We start from the raw sequence: 15,542 nt of genomic DNA on the forward strand, positions 1-15,542 counted from the left end.
ACATGCAATGCTACCATACATAAACATTTTTGATTTGGGTGTAGGGATTGGGCTGTCTTCCAAAATTTTAAGTTTTGGACCTGCCTATAGTGATTTTTTTTTTTTCATCACAAATCAGTGACTTGATTTCTGTCTTCACGGTTCACAGAAGCTGGGTGCTCCACTCTGCCACAGACATCACTGTCTGCTTGAGGCCATTGCTCTGTCCTCTTCGTGGTGGGAGTAATGTTTGGTCATCTCCCCATTCTGTCTCACCCCAGCCCTTCTCTGATGTGTCATTCAATTAGATGGTCACCATCATTAGGACTAAACCATGCTTCTTGACAATAAAGCAGCCTGCCTTTGGACACTAGGCTACAGTAAAGCACCCTGATGTGAACCATTTTATGCAAACAAATATGCTCAAAGAGTTCTGAATAAAAGGCAGAAATTCGAAGTAAGGGTGAGGTGTACATGCATGGAATAGAGGTGAGAAGATTAAGCTTAAAGGTTAGGTGGGGCAGAAGGCAAGAATAAAAGGAGGAGGATGAATAATGTAGGTAGAGTAGAGCCAGAGTAAGATCTTCAGGGTGGTGGAAGAGCTCGAGTTTGATGCAGAAATTAACAGTTCATTCTTGGGAGACTTTCAGCTGATTCAGCAAAAGGTAAATATCTCTTTTTTTTTTTTCCAGGAGAAGGAGCTTTAAACCAGCAATTTCTAGTGAAAGTCCAAATGAGCACTTTTCACTCATTCCTTGTTTGAAATTAATGCAGAAATCAGCAGAATAGTACAAAGTGTAATTGCACTTTCTTTTGCTTTTGCTTTCCCACATGGGGTTAGTCTTGTTAAATAATTAAAATCTTACTGAAGTTCTTTTTTCCTTCTCAGGGAGCTAAATGAGCAAACGAATTTGAAGTTTGTTCATACCTCTTTTCACGGAGTTGGACACGACTATGTGCAGTTGGCTTTCAAAGCATTTGGCTTTCAGCCCCCCATTCCAGTACCTGAACAAAAAGATCCAGATCCAGACTTCTCTACTGTCAAATGCCCGAATCCTGAAGAAGGAGAATCTGTGCTGGTATTTTTGTTTCTACTTCATCAGACTTCTATGAGCTTTCCTCTGTTCAGCTATGACACTGTGTTGAAAAACAAATAGAGGAAGAGAACAGGGAGTACCTGGCCTTCAGCTGTGTTAATACAGTGGGAAATCCATATGAGATTTTTCTTTCGCTGCATGTTATAAGTAGGAATACTATGGGTTTATTTGCTCTTGTGGTTTTATATTTTCCCCCCCTTCTTTTTCTCCCACCAGGAGTTGTCACTGAGGCTTGCAGAGAAAGAAAATGCTAAAGTAGTAGTGGCCACTGATCCAGACGCAGATAGACTAGCAGTGGCAGAGCAGCAGGAAAAGTAAGTGATGGGACCTTTATTTTATCTCTTTCTGCAGAAGAGGTAGTGAAAATTGCAGAATGCCCCCAAATGGTTGACAGGCACACACCTTCAACCCACTCTTTCCTGTTGTGGCTTAGTTATTTGGATATTTCTCTTGCTAGCTTCATCTTTTGGTATAGCTCCACCTGAAAGAATGTGTGTTAAGTCAAATCAGTTAATAACTCGGAAAAGATTAGATTAAATACTTCCCAGGTGTTACAGTAAAGGGCCAAATAAAACTTAACTGAAAAGTTGAGTGGCTACTAAAGACAGTAAAATCTTGTTGTTTTTGTTTTTTCACTTCTATTAGGCAAACAAATTCTGCCTTGGGACAGTTAGCTGTTGTGGGCTTTTTTGTTTTGGTTTTTTTGTTTGTTTGTTTTTTCTGTGGCTTCTTCATATTGAATAGAAATTATTTTTCTTCCACTAACAGGCCAAAATTCTGATCATTGTGTAAGTAACTATCTACAATGCGCAGTTGCGCAGGCATTGCCTGACTGCAATGTATAGACTGTATAGACTGCTGTACTTCTGTTTGATAAATTAAAAAGACCTAAGCTGTTTTAAAGCTGACAGTAAGGATATTAATTGGTATCTTTGCTTGCTAACAGAACGCACTGGGCTTGTAAATCATTGAGACGTGATAGACGTGGAGTCCTGTTAGTACGGTGGCTTTGTATAGAGCAGCTTGTCAGTAGCGTGCTCAGATTCCTGTTGTTCCAGTGACTGCAGAAAACATCTCCCCCTGAGTGGATGCTCCTGGGAAACCTGAAAGAGCTCTTATATTTTCTATCCTGTCTGCAGTGGTTGCTGGAAGGTGTTCACTGGCAACGAGCTAGCAGCTTTGTTTGGGTGGTGGATGTTTTTTTGCTGGAAGGAAAACTGCTCCGAAGATGCTGATGTGAAGAATGTTTACATGTTAGCGACCACGGTCTCCTCGAAAATTTTGAGGGCAATTGCACTTAAAGAGGGATTTCACTTTGAAGTAAGTGTGGTTTTTATGATGTCTTCTTGGCAGAGTAAAATCCAATTGCCATGTTCTCCATCTAGCCCCCCCACTTATGACTTTACAAAATGAAAAATAGACAGATGAATTCCAGTCTTTTGGCTGGGAGCTTTTATGTGTTCCAACTTGCAGGGAATGCTGTTTTAGCTAGACAAGCCTGATTTCAGCATCGGCAGTGTTTCTCAATGCATGTTACAGTGAATACAGACTGAGAGATCAACTTATGCAAAGCCACAAGGAGGCTGTAACAGGGTGACACACATTAAAACCTAAATTACATATAATAGAAATGCCTTTGTCTTGGTTATTTTCCTAGAGGGAAATTCTTCAGTGTGAGAGAATGACAGTGTGTGTATCTTGGTGTGTTTACTACAAAAATGGAGTGCTTCTTGATGGATTTGGAACAAACACTTACAGGTTACACAGTGTTCCTTCAGGTGCCCAGATCACTAGTAGATTTTAAGTTTAGTTTTACTTCAAATTGTGACAGACAGAGGAACTCTTATGTTCAGATCTTTAATGTAGTTTAATTAAGGACTTTCTAAAAAAGAAAATGGGGGGGTGCCCCTGCAGACTGACAGTTATTATTTTAGTTCCTGCATTCAAATTAAGTACTTGCTCTGATTTCTGAGACTACTGGATGTTAGCCATAAGAGATGCAAGTGCTCTAAAGCTTAGCACAAAGATCCAGGTCTTGTTTAATACATGTCTTAATTAAATCCATATGCAATAGGAAAAAATATTTTGCCAAACAACGAGGAATTAAAAACTAAAATTGAAAGCAGGTCTGAAAACCATTTTGAAGTGACTGTCCAGATATGCTTAATCAGGTTGAATATCACTGCCTTGTAGTGAATTTCATTGTCTCACTAAATACTGTTCATATATTTTTTTTTTTTTTTTTTTCCTGGAAAGGACACATTTGACTGAAAAAAAAGCTAGGAATTTACAGAACCCCTTGGTCTCCTCTAAAAGCTTCCCCTCTTTGTACCTTCCTTCTCTCCAAGAAGGACTGTTTGTAAGCTTTTGACTGCTTTTCCATGATTTGAAGAGCACAAGCAGTGCTCTTGCCTCCCATCACCCAAAATTGCTGGTTATATTTCTGGAACTTTTCCTTTTGAATAACTTTGTCCTGTTGTCTGATCTGATAAGCACACAGAAGATCTTGTCTGATCTCAGAGAACCATACTCTCTCAAGCACGCCTACTCCTTGATTTGATATTCATGTCCCAGTTGAGTATTCACTAGTAAAATACTATCCAGTGACTCTTTGCCTCAGTTTCATAAGCTAAACTGAAGATATGACTTGTCTAATGTTTGTTTTTGCTATCCCTATTCTGTTTGTCAATTGATTAGATTTAAATTCAGGGAAATTATTTCAAGAAAATCAATAAAATGTCCTTAAACTTTAGTGTTTTGACTCTGCAGCAGTCTTTCCCATTGACCCTAAAATTCAGAATGCATAATCTTTATTTCTCTCTCTCTCTCTCTCTCTCCTTTTTTTTTTTTTGAGTCTGAAGCATCCCGGAAGTGAAGGGAATAGTGGCTACACTTTCTTCTTTTACTTGAAACTAAATTGAAAATGTGTATTTAATGCACTTTTTTTTTTCTATTTCAGGAAACGCTCCCTGGTTTTAAATGGATTGGAAGTAGAGTAAAAGATCTCCTAGATAATGGAAAAGAAATTCTCTTTGCATTTGAAGAGTCTATTGGTATGTATGTTACCATCACTTTAAAATGTGGAGAACTGTGGGGGGGAATACGACTAAAAAGGAGTGGTCTTAGTTACGAAATGAAACACAGAAGTACTTTATTTTTGTTCTTGTAGTTACTAGTATTGGTATTTTGCTCTCATCAAATCCACTTGTCAACTGTCATAATAAATGATGTATGAATCTCTGGTTCTGGTATTGGCCTTGTGCAGTTTCCTGATACAACCCTCTTCTGATACAGGTTGAAATTCCTGAGATGACAGAGCCAAACTACTGTCGTTTTGTGGCCTTGTAGCTGAGATTTAAGCACAGGATCTGTTCTTAATCAGTTTAATATCTTACAGACCCTCTCTCTGAGGACTTGCTATTAATGGCTATGTGGAGCTGGGACATGGCTTGCTTCGGTCACGCTATCCATCGCACCAGTACTGCAGTTCCTCCAGGAGCTGTACACCTCATACTTCAGAACAATATGTGAGGAATCCAGACATGTGCAGGCATAGCATTAAATACCTTACAGAAGTGTGTGAATATTCTTGCTGACCTTGCCTTGAGCACACTATTTATCTTGGTAATCTTGCTGACACCACTTATCTGTACAGAACTGTGTAGTGAACGTTTCGGCTATAGGAATTCTCCACTACTTAGGATAAATGGCAGCTTTCTGGGACAGTGTATTCACGTAAATATGGCATTTGAAAATGAAGCACGCAGTGAAGAGGGTGTGTGCCCGTCCCAGTTTCATTCATAAAATTAAAGAAGCTTTTAACCATAAGGAGTTAAGATCTTGCTCATGGATCCCTTCAGAAAGAAGGCGTCTTGGCTGTACTGTGGAGCACTGGTTTATGGGTTACCAAGGCTGTATCTGTCTGGGTTCCTTTGATGCAAATTACTAGCAAGACTCTTTGCAGTATCGGTGTGCTTGCCCAAAACAAGCAAATTTTTATGTTTAGCACTGTACTATGAGAGATCTCCTCAGAGAGCAGATGTTATCAATCTGGAATTAACTGATTATAGCAGGTCTCTTTCCAGCTCTATAACCCCTAAGTTAATGAGATTTTTTAGAAAAGGGGAATGCATATGCAGTAATAAAACCAGCTTCCCTGTATCGGCCAATTTTTTTCTACAGGAAGAAGGTTAAAACTTCAATCAAGTAAATCAGTATAATAGCATATCAGGTTATTTTTCCACGATCAATTTTTTATTTCTAGGCTTCATGTGTGGCACATCAGTGTTGGATAAAGATGGTGTAAGCGCAGCTGTGGTCATAGCTGAAATGGCAACCTACCTGGAGGGCAAGAACTTAACACTAGCACAGAAACTCATTGAGATATATGAAACGTAAGTTGTATTTTTCCTTAGTATGTTCTACTTAACTATTTTGGAGCTGGGAATAATCTAGTAAATACTTTTAATGCGTCCCTCAGGTGTTTTCTCATTGTAAGTTGTTTTTTCTGATGCTATGATGGACTACGCACTTCAGTATTACAGATACCACTTGAATACCATATCTCCCAAAGGACTGAAGAGGCCCTTTCTATCGTGTTCCTGCAATAAATTGTGAAAGAGTCAAATTTTGCATATGGATTCACCAGGGCAAACTTTTCTCTCTTATTTGATTCATGCTATGTTATTCTCTTACCTTCTGGCGGGTAGCGATATCTTAGTTGTCATCTGTGTGCCTCTCTTTAAACACTTACTGTTTTCACTTAAACACGGTCTGGGGATTGTTAGAAGATCACGTGCTGTTCTTGCAGAGATTTGTAATAGAGCAGAGGTTAAGGAATGGCCTGCGTTCAATAGCTATGGACACAATTCACTGCAATAAAATGAGGAACATGTTTGTGTCAGAATTAAGTCATGTATAAATAAGCCCAGTTCATCAGCAGAAGTTCCTGTGCTTTTAACGGAACTGGTGGCACGGTTACAGCAAATTATATATGCCATTCCTTTTCCTGCTGGCCCAGCAGAAAGACAGACTGTGGCCCTTAGAAACTTGGAACGAGGAAGCAGAAACGATGGTCAGCATTTATCTCTTTATGGCTCTTGGGAGTTTGCCCTGTTGTATGCAAACTGTAGCAAAAACAATTCTGCACAGCTGAATTGAAAAGCTGTCAATGATAGTGGTAACAGAAGGATTCATCTTCCAGTCACACTTAATTTTTTAAGCTGCAGAGAAGGGCCTCCGTAGAATGAGGGGTGAGTGGAATATAGTAAAGAACAACTTAAATTTCAATGTGCAAACATGGCTGCTGCACCTAGGGAGTGCTTGTGTTGGGTCTGATTGGGATAGTAGTTTTAACTTGGATGAAATAATCAGTCACCTTCCTCGGAGGTTGTTGAAATAATCTGTTGTTGTGGCTGCTCGCGTGGCTACAGCAGGCGATTTCTGATGGTGTGGGAATGATACTGCATATTCATTTCCTGACGGCTACCAAGGCTGCACTTAGCCAAATGGTTGGCTTTTATTTCTTTGGAACTGAAACCTTTGCTTGAATTTAAAAATAGCTTAAGATGATCTGAGTAACGCAGTGAAATCTGCTTCAGAGTCCAAACATTTGCCTATAAATACTTGTTTCCACAGGTGTGAGAACTGCATTCTTTTTCTGTTACTGCTTTTCCAAACGGGGGCTTTTTTTAGATTCCAAATGTGCAGAAAACTTCTGAATCTTGTAACGGAAAATGTTAATCTGCTTGTAGGTATGGATATCACATATCAAAGACTTCCTATTTCTTGTGCTATGATCCTCCTACTATCAAAAGGATATTTGAGAAACTTCGGAACTTCGATGCCCCTCAGTCTTATCCAAAATGTTGTGGTATTTACAATATATTACATGTACGCGATATTACCACTGGCTATGATAGCAGCCAGCCAAATAAGAAATCGGTGAGTTACAAAGTATTTTTACAGAAGAGGTTCTGTTTTTGAAGAGACTGAAAGTTAAATACGCCAAGAACTATGCAGAAAGGAGTACTGTGTCAACTAAGATGGCAGTATAATTACCATCAACAACACTTACTGGGGAGAAAACTGCTTAAATGTGGAATGGCTTGGCTATTGTGTTGACTATTTTGATATAACAATGAATGAACTTTATTAGTTGAAGTGAGCTTGATGCTCCTGCAACTTTTAAGCTCTCTAGCAGGCTTCCAGATGTTGGAATTCCAATGGGAGTAAAAGGCAGGCCCGTTATCCTGAAATATGGAGTCTGATCTAGGCGATAGGCCTGTCAGGCTGAAATGACTTGTTGTGGTCTGTTGCATTGGCTGGTGGATGTATACTGCAAGGGATTTCAGCATGTTTATTTAGCTTTGTATGTACTGAATGTTATATTTTAAAAGAAAAACAAACCAAAACCCACTTTTGTGTTATTTTGGGTGTTTTGTAGTAAAATGTTGTTGTTTATGTAGGTGTTGCCAGTGAGTAAAAGCAGTCAGATGATCACTTTTACATTTCAAAATGGTTGTGTTGCCACCCTTCGGACAAGCGGAACAGAACCAAAGATCAAGTACTACGCAGAGATGTGCGCGCTGCCTGAACAGAGGTCAGTAGCAGGTCCGCATGCGTGCATTGCAAGATGCCTTTGGGCCGAAAGGTCAGTACGCAGGAATCGATTCCCCGCCTGATGAGGGATTCCTCTGCTGCCTCCTTGGAGACCTGAGCCTCAGCTGACTGTTCCAACCTGTTAAACTGGCCAGAGTGATGCACATTCCTGCTCATAAGGGATCCCTGCTGTAGTGGATAAGACAAAGAATTGAATTTTCACCATCTGCTACAATAGGAGACTTCTTTTATTAACCCAATTCCTCATTCCCTTAGAATTAAAAAGTGACAAAGTTGTGCTGCTGCTGGCAAGTGTGCTTAAACCCAGGTGGATTCCTGTTGCATTTGGGAATCTGCTGTGTTGCTCTGAGCTACTGGAGGGTAACTAGAGGTCTGTCCCCTTCTGGCAGCCACCTGGATTGAGCTGCTTCCAGTTTAAAAGGGAGGAAAAAAATATAGGGTATGTTTACACCATTGAAATCAGGAGTGCGAATGAGGAGCCTAGGTTCTCAGTCTAGCTAATGGAGAGAAGCAGGCTCTTAAACTGGATTCCTAACCTAAAGTGCGTGAGTACACCTCCTTTTAGACTCATGTCCCAACATTCCTGTGGAGCAGAGAATTGAAAATAACATAAAGGGGCCTCTGATTTGATATTTATTTCTACTTATTGTCAGGAATTCAGGGTGAGCACATTTTTATCACTGAATATTTAGGTCAGACTTAGGCAGCCAGTGGATAGTGAGTGGTAGATTGCCTTTGCTTGTAAAATGTGCACATGAGGGGATATGCAGATCTGTGCCTAGACAGCTTTCCATGGGTTGCTGAAGTATTCTTTAAAACATGGTTTATTGCTACATGAAGTGTCTAACACATGTACGGCCCATCTTTTGAATCATGTTTTTAAATTGTTCTGAATTGACCATGGAATAACAGCAGGCCAGAGAAGTGGTAGGAGTTCTACACCCCAATTTTCTGAATGGCAGCTCTTGCCAGAAGCTTGGATTTATTTGGTCGGAGAGCTTTCTGATTGTCTGGTGTGTGAATGCACTTCTTTGTTTACACGGGTATGGAAATTCTCACTTCAGTTGGAACATGATTCCATAAACCTGGGAGTGGGCAAGGTACCATTTGGTGTAAATGCTGAAGAAAAGGTAAGATATAGTTGAGGCAAGCAGCTGTACCAACAAGGAAAAAATAAATGCTAGAAATATTGCCCTTAACCTCATCTTACCACATGTGGGGGCCAGACGAGTAAGAGTAGTGGGAAGAAAAACAAAGTACCTGCGATGCTTTGATGCATCATTTGGGCTTCTGCTGCTGTTCATTCTGGTAAGTCAGAAAAACACATCGACCTTTAATTTTAGTAATACCTATGGTTAATGGCAGTTATTATCTGGAACATGAAACTGAAAAGCTTTCAAGCTTCCTTGGTTCAGGGCATAAAATGGGCTGTAGGAACCTCAGAAAGCACTCCTTGCCATGATAGCTTTGCAAATATTTCTCTGAGTTGCTGTTTATTCTTAAAAGCTGAGCATCAGGAAAGTCAGTTTTATTGCACCATTTTTGGGGTGTTTTTTTTAAAAGGAAGTGGTGACGTGAAGGGCAGTGATAAATTGCCAGTTCCACAAATGAACAAAGCAAATGGAAAAGAGGCAAAACAGGCTTATTTACTTTAAAAACAGACTGGGTTCCTCTCCTTCCAGTGCGACTTTCAGGGTAGGAGAGGGATTATGCATTTTTAAAGGAGTGTTGTAACGCATTTGTGCATGTGGATGTTGTCTTTTTACTCGAATGTCTGGGCATTTAAATAGGGAAAGGATCAGTATATTCCAGTGTCCTCTTGTGAGCTGTGACACTTTGCCTGATTACTCAATCCCCCTACATTGCATTTTTGTCAAAATACAATCAGATACCCTAGATGGGCATCTGGATGCTGTGTAGAGAAGAATATAGGGTATCTACCTCTTCTCTTAATAGCTCGTTCGTTCTTTTTAATCCATTTACAGTCTGTGCCTGACTGGTCTTGCATTGGTTCTGCAGTCATTAGTTCTTGTGTCCTCTCTGCTCGCCTATAGCCCTCTAGTGGCGATTTTTTTCTGTGATTTAATTAAATTGATTTAAATTAATATTGCAATAGTCTTTACCAAAAAGTAGCTTGTTAAAGCAAGCAGGCTGGAGTCTCTACACGTTGATGCTTGTGGGAAACATAACAGAGCTAGTCCAGCACCATCAGATCTTGCTTTTTATTTTATTTTTAATAGATGCTTGGTGTTTATCAAACCTCTGACATGGTATTGGTCTCTCTCTAGTGACAGAACCATGCTGGAAGAAGAACTTCAGAAACTTATTGAAGCTTTGATTGAGAATTTTCTTGAACCTGATAAGAATGGACTGACTTGGCGCTCTGCTTAGATCTCCTGCACCTGGTGTTCAAAGAAGTGACTGCCTGCACTGCGTCATGTGAAACAAAGGAACCAAGAACAGAACTCAGTTTAATCCGTGTGTGTGTGTTAAACAGCTACATTTTTATTCTCTAACGAAGAAGCATTCTTTTGTCAGGCTTTTCACCAAAGTCTGGGCTAGAAAATTGGGATAAGGAGAAGAAGTGAGAGAAAAGGACGGAATTTATTATTACAATTTCCTGTCCTTTTGACCAAAAGATTAATTAACCCCCACCAATGCAAATGAGCTGCCCTAGTGGGTTTAAGACAGCTGATCTTAGCCAGTAGATCTTGTCTTAAACTAATTTCAGGTAACCAAAACCTTTTGCGTGACAAGGTTTTAAAACAGGGTAGTCATAGTATTGGAAGGAAGTGATCGCTCCAAACTGATGACAAAGCCTGCTTCTTCCCAAGCTGTTGTGCATGAATGTAGGTATCATTGTTACCGGTCTTAATTTCCAAAAATGTTGAAGTAGAGTTCAGTGCTTAGCATTTCTTGTTTAGGCAAATTGTTCAATATGACATTTTTCAGCTACTTCAGTATCCTGTTAAAGGTGCTCTTGCTGCATTGTATCTTTCCCTATGTCTATCTTAAAATATTTACTTGACAGTGAAACGATAGTGGCAACACATGCAGTTCCGCTTGCAGTCTGGGTTTTGAATTACATAGTGCCTTTCCAAGGCTTCCAAAGGAGCAAACTTGTTCGTTGCTTGGTTAAATTGCTCATTCTAACTACTATAGGCTTTGTAGCCATTTTTGTCCCACATCCCTGAAGGCACTTAAGGTTTTTTTTTATTTAATGAATGTTTCAAAAATTTAGTAACTGTGTATGAAAAGTCCAGTTAGTGACTTTTTTGTTTTGATGGCTTGAATTCATACTGTGTATTTAGGAAAAAAAAAAAAGGGGGGGGGGGAGAAAGTGAAGGTGAGATGCTGACACCCTTGATTTTTTTTTTCTTTACTAAATCATTATTTTTTTTTGGTCACGTCTTTTAAACTAATTTCTGTTAGAACAGCTGTTTGCAAATACTATTATTCTTTATCTTTTTAGGTCAATTTTTTAACAACTTCCCATTACCTGTTTCCTACCTTTGCTTGAGCAGAAAGCGCTACTGCTAATCACTTTTTTCCAAAAAATAGACCAATACAGAAATTCTTATGTAGATATCTAGGATTTCAGAAAATAAAAGCCATGTTTTGGCACAGAAAAGCTGTGGAAGATACTTTAACTGAAACAACACTTCAAGAAAAACTGCATATTGATTAACTGAGACTAATACTTGTTAATGTGTGCTGCTAAATTGCTAATATAAGCCTTCAGAATAAAGTCAGTGATGTTGTGGACATCTCCCTGCTATCACTTTACAGTAATTAGATAAAAGAAATATATGAAACTGAACACTTAACCTCTGTGGTGAAGGTTACATGAGAAAGAACCCAAGATGCACTTAAGTTAAAGCTGTTGTTTTGCCACTATTGTTAAATCTCAAAATTTGTCCTCCATCTTATTATACCCTTACAGCTTGATGCCATAGAGCGCGCAGAGTGGTTTTGTATGTGTTGCATCTAGACGGCTTTAAAGAGCACCACGGTTTCTGTGTCTGTGCAGGTATTGGGTATTTCATGCTGACAGAAGCTTTGCACTATGACCGTGGATAAGTATTTTGCTGTATATGAATGTACGTGTACTGCAGAAGGTCTGTGTTGCACAAATTCTTATTTGCGGCTGATATTTATTTATTTTTTATTTTAAGAGAAGATATTTCCAAATTGTTCTGCAGTTGAGTGAAATGTATCTAATGCCAAAAAACTTTTTTTTTCCTTGATTGTACATTTGACTGATGTGGTGGGGAAAATGGGTGAAAGCTTTTACGCTTGGAGTATTCTCATGTTATTGTACAGTGCTGGGTAGGTCTCAGAAGGTGCGAAGGCATTTCTGACTGCTGCTTTGGCTTCGGTTTTCACGAAAAGGTGCAGATCTGGATCCCGACTGCACTGAATTTGAAGGAAGTCTTGCCGTTTGTTCCACTGACAGCAGATTAAAGCCTTAGGCATTTTGGATTTTGTTTTTAAATAGCCTACCGGTAGTTCAGAAGAGAACAAGTGACTTGGAACATAATTTTGAACAAAGGTAAACACTGTAAAAAGCGTAGTGTGTGTGTGATGAGGCCAGCCGTGTGTATATTGTAGCAGTTAGCGTTAGGAGTTACGTCTTGTGAGTTACGTTTGTGCTCTTACAAAGAGCAGGGATCTGCAATTTCCCAGAGAGATCTGCTTTATATCAGTAGGCAAGTGTTATAAATGCAGTATGGAAGAAAATCGTGATTATGTTTTCAAATCGGCATTCTTAGAAGTTGGTAACTGTTCATAGTCTAAATATCTTTGATAAAAAAACAAACACAGGGAGTTAACTACCTGGGATTCTTCTTGTCGATAGATTTGAGCAGTAAGTTATAGACGTAGTAGTGCTTTTGGAATGACAGCAACAGGCACAATGTGTTGAATGTATCTTAAGGGTATAATAACTATTGCTGTTTTTAAACCGCTGCTACCGTTGTTTTCCTACTGTATTTGAACTGTTTGATATATTTATACTGTTCCATTTGTGGAACTCCTCCTTTATCTCCTCCCTCTGATCTTGCTTCCCTTACTTCTGTTACTGTGAAGGACGGTAATTCTCTTACTTCATCGCCCTGTAACTTTGTTATACATTGTGTTAGAGTTTGTTGGGCTTGTGCGCAGCCTTCTTTCAGTTGTCAGCTGTTCTTTACTGCTTTTCAGATAAGAACAAAGGCTTTTCAAGCTTGAGTAGGAAGCAGATAATAGATCAAAGTATGTTGTGGATGTTTACTAGGCGCTTCCAGTTAAAATATGCCTTTTCAAAGGTTGGTCTACAGCAAGTCGTTGGTTTAAACTGTAATCATACAGCCAATGATTTGGTTTTAGCATTTGATAAAATTAGGAGGGCTTGGTTTTTGTCTTTTTTCCCTTTTTGATGTGACAGGCTTCATCTCTGTCTCACTCAGATACGTGGTAAAGTTGTGTTTCTGTGGGCCTAGGATAGGACCTTTGTAAGTACAGGGGACTTGCCAGGCAAGGTTAAATGCCTACGATACAGAGCTTGTGGCAGAATTTTTTTACTCTAGTTGTGATACAGCATCCAGTCTGTGGTTTAAATAGCTTCAAGTGCTATTCATGTCTCTCCTCCTGCAACTCTAAAGGATGCTTCCTGCCACGGCGCGAGTGAATCAAACTCTTGCGTGGAAGAGCAGGAGGGAGCGTGTTTAACACAGGAGGGTTCGACTGGAAGCTCCAAGCACAGCTCTAGCCATAGCCCAAAGTAGCGTAGCCCCTGCTTTCTGTTTGCTGTTGGCACGGTGTCCCGTTCGGATGGTGAGCCAGTTCTGCTTTACCTGCCCTTCCCGCAGCCGGGGCCCCAGCAGGATGCAACTCGAGGGAACCACGTTTCCTGTGAACTGGGACCTGATTAGGTCTCCTAATGTCCTTAACTTTAAATACCCAGCTCTTCCTTCTAAGGAAGGGAAATGCTTATTTGTGTCATCCACAGAGTAAATTAAGAATTAAATTTCTATGTGTTTCTGTTTCAGACGTTGAGGTGACACACTGCCTGGGGCTCTTACCTGCCTTAGGCAGTTCTCGACTGCTCTCAAGCTGTTGCTGTATCTTTACTTGGAGGATACCTGCATGTTGAAATTTCTGGCGTTATTCCCTGATTTAGCGGTACTCAGGTAGCACTTTGTGTCCCCTCTCTGTCTGGCTCCTGAAGTATTAGGGATTTCAGCTCCTGTTTTATTAAAGGGAGTGTGTTTTATGTGAAGCTATCAGAGTACTGAGGGAGAAGCCACCAGGTGGAACGATGGTTTCTGTCATTTGGGGCAAGGTGGAACATGTGGTCTGCTCTAGAAAGCATTTCCAAAAGCTTTAGAAAGCACTTGGATGTTCTCTTTAATTTTAAGACTATTATTGTCATCACTTAATTTTGTCTTTCCCCTCCTTTTTGCCCTCTTCTCTCCCCAAGTAAGATGGTGATGCCTAGATGATCAGAGTCCATCCTGATAGCAAATTCCTGGTGCACAGCACATTTTCCATCCTCCCTCGCCCTTTGCGTGCTCAATCACCTTGTACAAAGCTACTCTTGAAGTGTCTGAAGTTGGGTTGTTCTCCTTGTCTGGAAATCCTGGGGGAGTTCTGGATCTGTACTCTTGTTTACCCAGTGTCTGTTCTTCTGTAAAACTAGGGCATATTACAAATACAGAGTGAGAATTTGCACTTTTCTGAAGTATTTCTGTGTGTATTGCTATGTGGATTTAGCTGAATGAAGTGTTATAAGTAATAAAATATTCTCTTCGTAGTAGCAATCCTTCATGTTTCTTTGGTCTTCTTTAGTCAAACACTGTTGCCCCAAAAACGGAGCTGGTGGATAACTGTTCCTGACTTGGTGCAGGAGGAATATCGACCGTGTGCCACTCGGATACCTAAAGCCCCAGGAACAACAGCGTTTCCTGAAGCTGTTCAGAGGCTCATCCTTCTGATGACACTAAATGACATCTATGACGTCAAACTGTGACGCTGTCTCCAAGGGGCTCAGCACTGAAGTTGTCCCAGGGCAGAGCACCAAGGACTGTCAGGCTAGTTGTGACCTGAAGTCACCACTGATGCCACCACGGAGCAGATGGGAAGAGAGCCAAGGTCAGGGCACCAAGTTGGGGAGCGACCTGCTGCTGCGCAAGCCAGAGAGGGGAATTAGAGGAGAGAGCGACTGCCCGAAACGGGAGGGTGGGTCTGATGGGTGACGCGTACATAAATAATTCTTTCTCCTTTTAAGCCAGGCAGGAATCGGAGGAAGAAAGTGCCCCACGTCTACAGCTCCCCCCTCAAGGGACACTTCCCGGCTATGCTTGACATCTTTTAGCTAGGGTGACACAGACTTTGTCTTCATCTTCATGAAGGTGGGAGAGAAAACAGATGGATGATATGATGTAAAGGGGACCGTGCTCCGGGAAAGGTGCAAGTTCATCACAGGTATACTCTTAAGCAGGTTTAGGTGGATGTTTGGGGCCATAAGGCAGGCGGACATGAGCCAGAATGAGGAGAGGCTGGTGTCTTGAGGGTGAAGATGCTTCAGGAAAAGCAACAGCCCAGAAGGGAGCAGGTGAGGGGAGCGAGAGGGTCGCTCTGTGAGCCCGTGGTGGGGAAAAGGGGACTGGGGGAGAGGAGGAGCGGCCGCTGTTGCGGGCGAGCTGGGGTGAGAGACCCTGCAGGTCTGACCCAGGGGTGGCACTTGCCCAAAAGAAAAGTTTCAGCTCCATATAGAGAGTCCCACCAGCAAAGTTGGTGAGGGAGAGGGACCATCCTCTTGCTGGTCCCTCTGTCCTCAGGAGATCACCCTCTGCTCAGGACTTT

At 40.8% G+C, this 15,542-nt stretch overlaps 1 protein-coding gene across 3 annotated transcripts in view; it reads left to right on the top strand.

Annotated features, from left to right (window-relative positions):
* PGM2L1 (phosphoglucomutase 2 like 1) overlaps positions 1-14,478 on the top strand; it is a 41,583-nt gene extending 27,105 nt beyond the window's left edge. For all 3 annotated transcript variants that reach the window (XM_072851001.1, XM_072851002.1, XM_072851003.1), the window contains 8 exons: positions 869-1,058; positions 1,293-1,390; positions 2,216-2,396; positions 4,036-4,129; positions 5,341-5,470; positions 6,830-7,019; positions 7,544-7,677; positions 9,986-14,478. In XM_072851001.1, the coding sequence (XP_072707102.1) occupies positions 869-1,058; positions 1,293-1,390; positions 2,216-2,396; positions 4,036-4,129; positions 5,341-5,470; positions 6,830-7,019; positions 7,544-7,677; positions 9,986-10,088 (1,120 nt within the window). In that variant the 3' untranslated portion in view covers positions 10,089-14,478. The remainder of the gene's footprint in view (positions 1-868; positions 1,059-1,292; positions 1,391-2,215; positions 2,397-4,035; positions 4,130-5,340; positions 5,471-6,829; positions 7,020-7,543; positions 7,678-9,985) is intronic.
* The last annotated feature ends 1,064 nt before the right edge of the window (positions 14,479-15,542 follow it).

The sequence above is a fragment of the Ciconia boyciana genome, chromosome 1 (genome assembly GCF_034638445.1).
Source record: "Ciconia boyciana chromosome 1, ASM3463844v1, whole genome shotgun sequence".
Lineage (NCBI taxonomy): Eukaryota > Metazoa > Chordata > Aves > Ciconiiformes > Ciconiidae > Ciconia > Ciconia boyciana.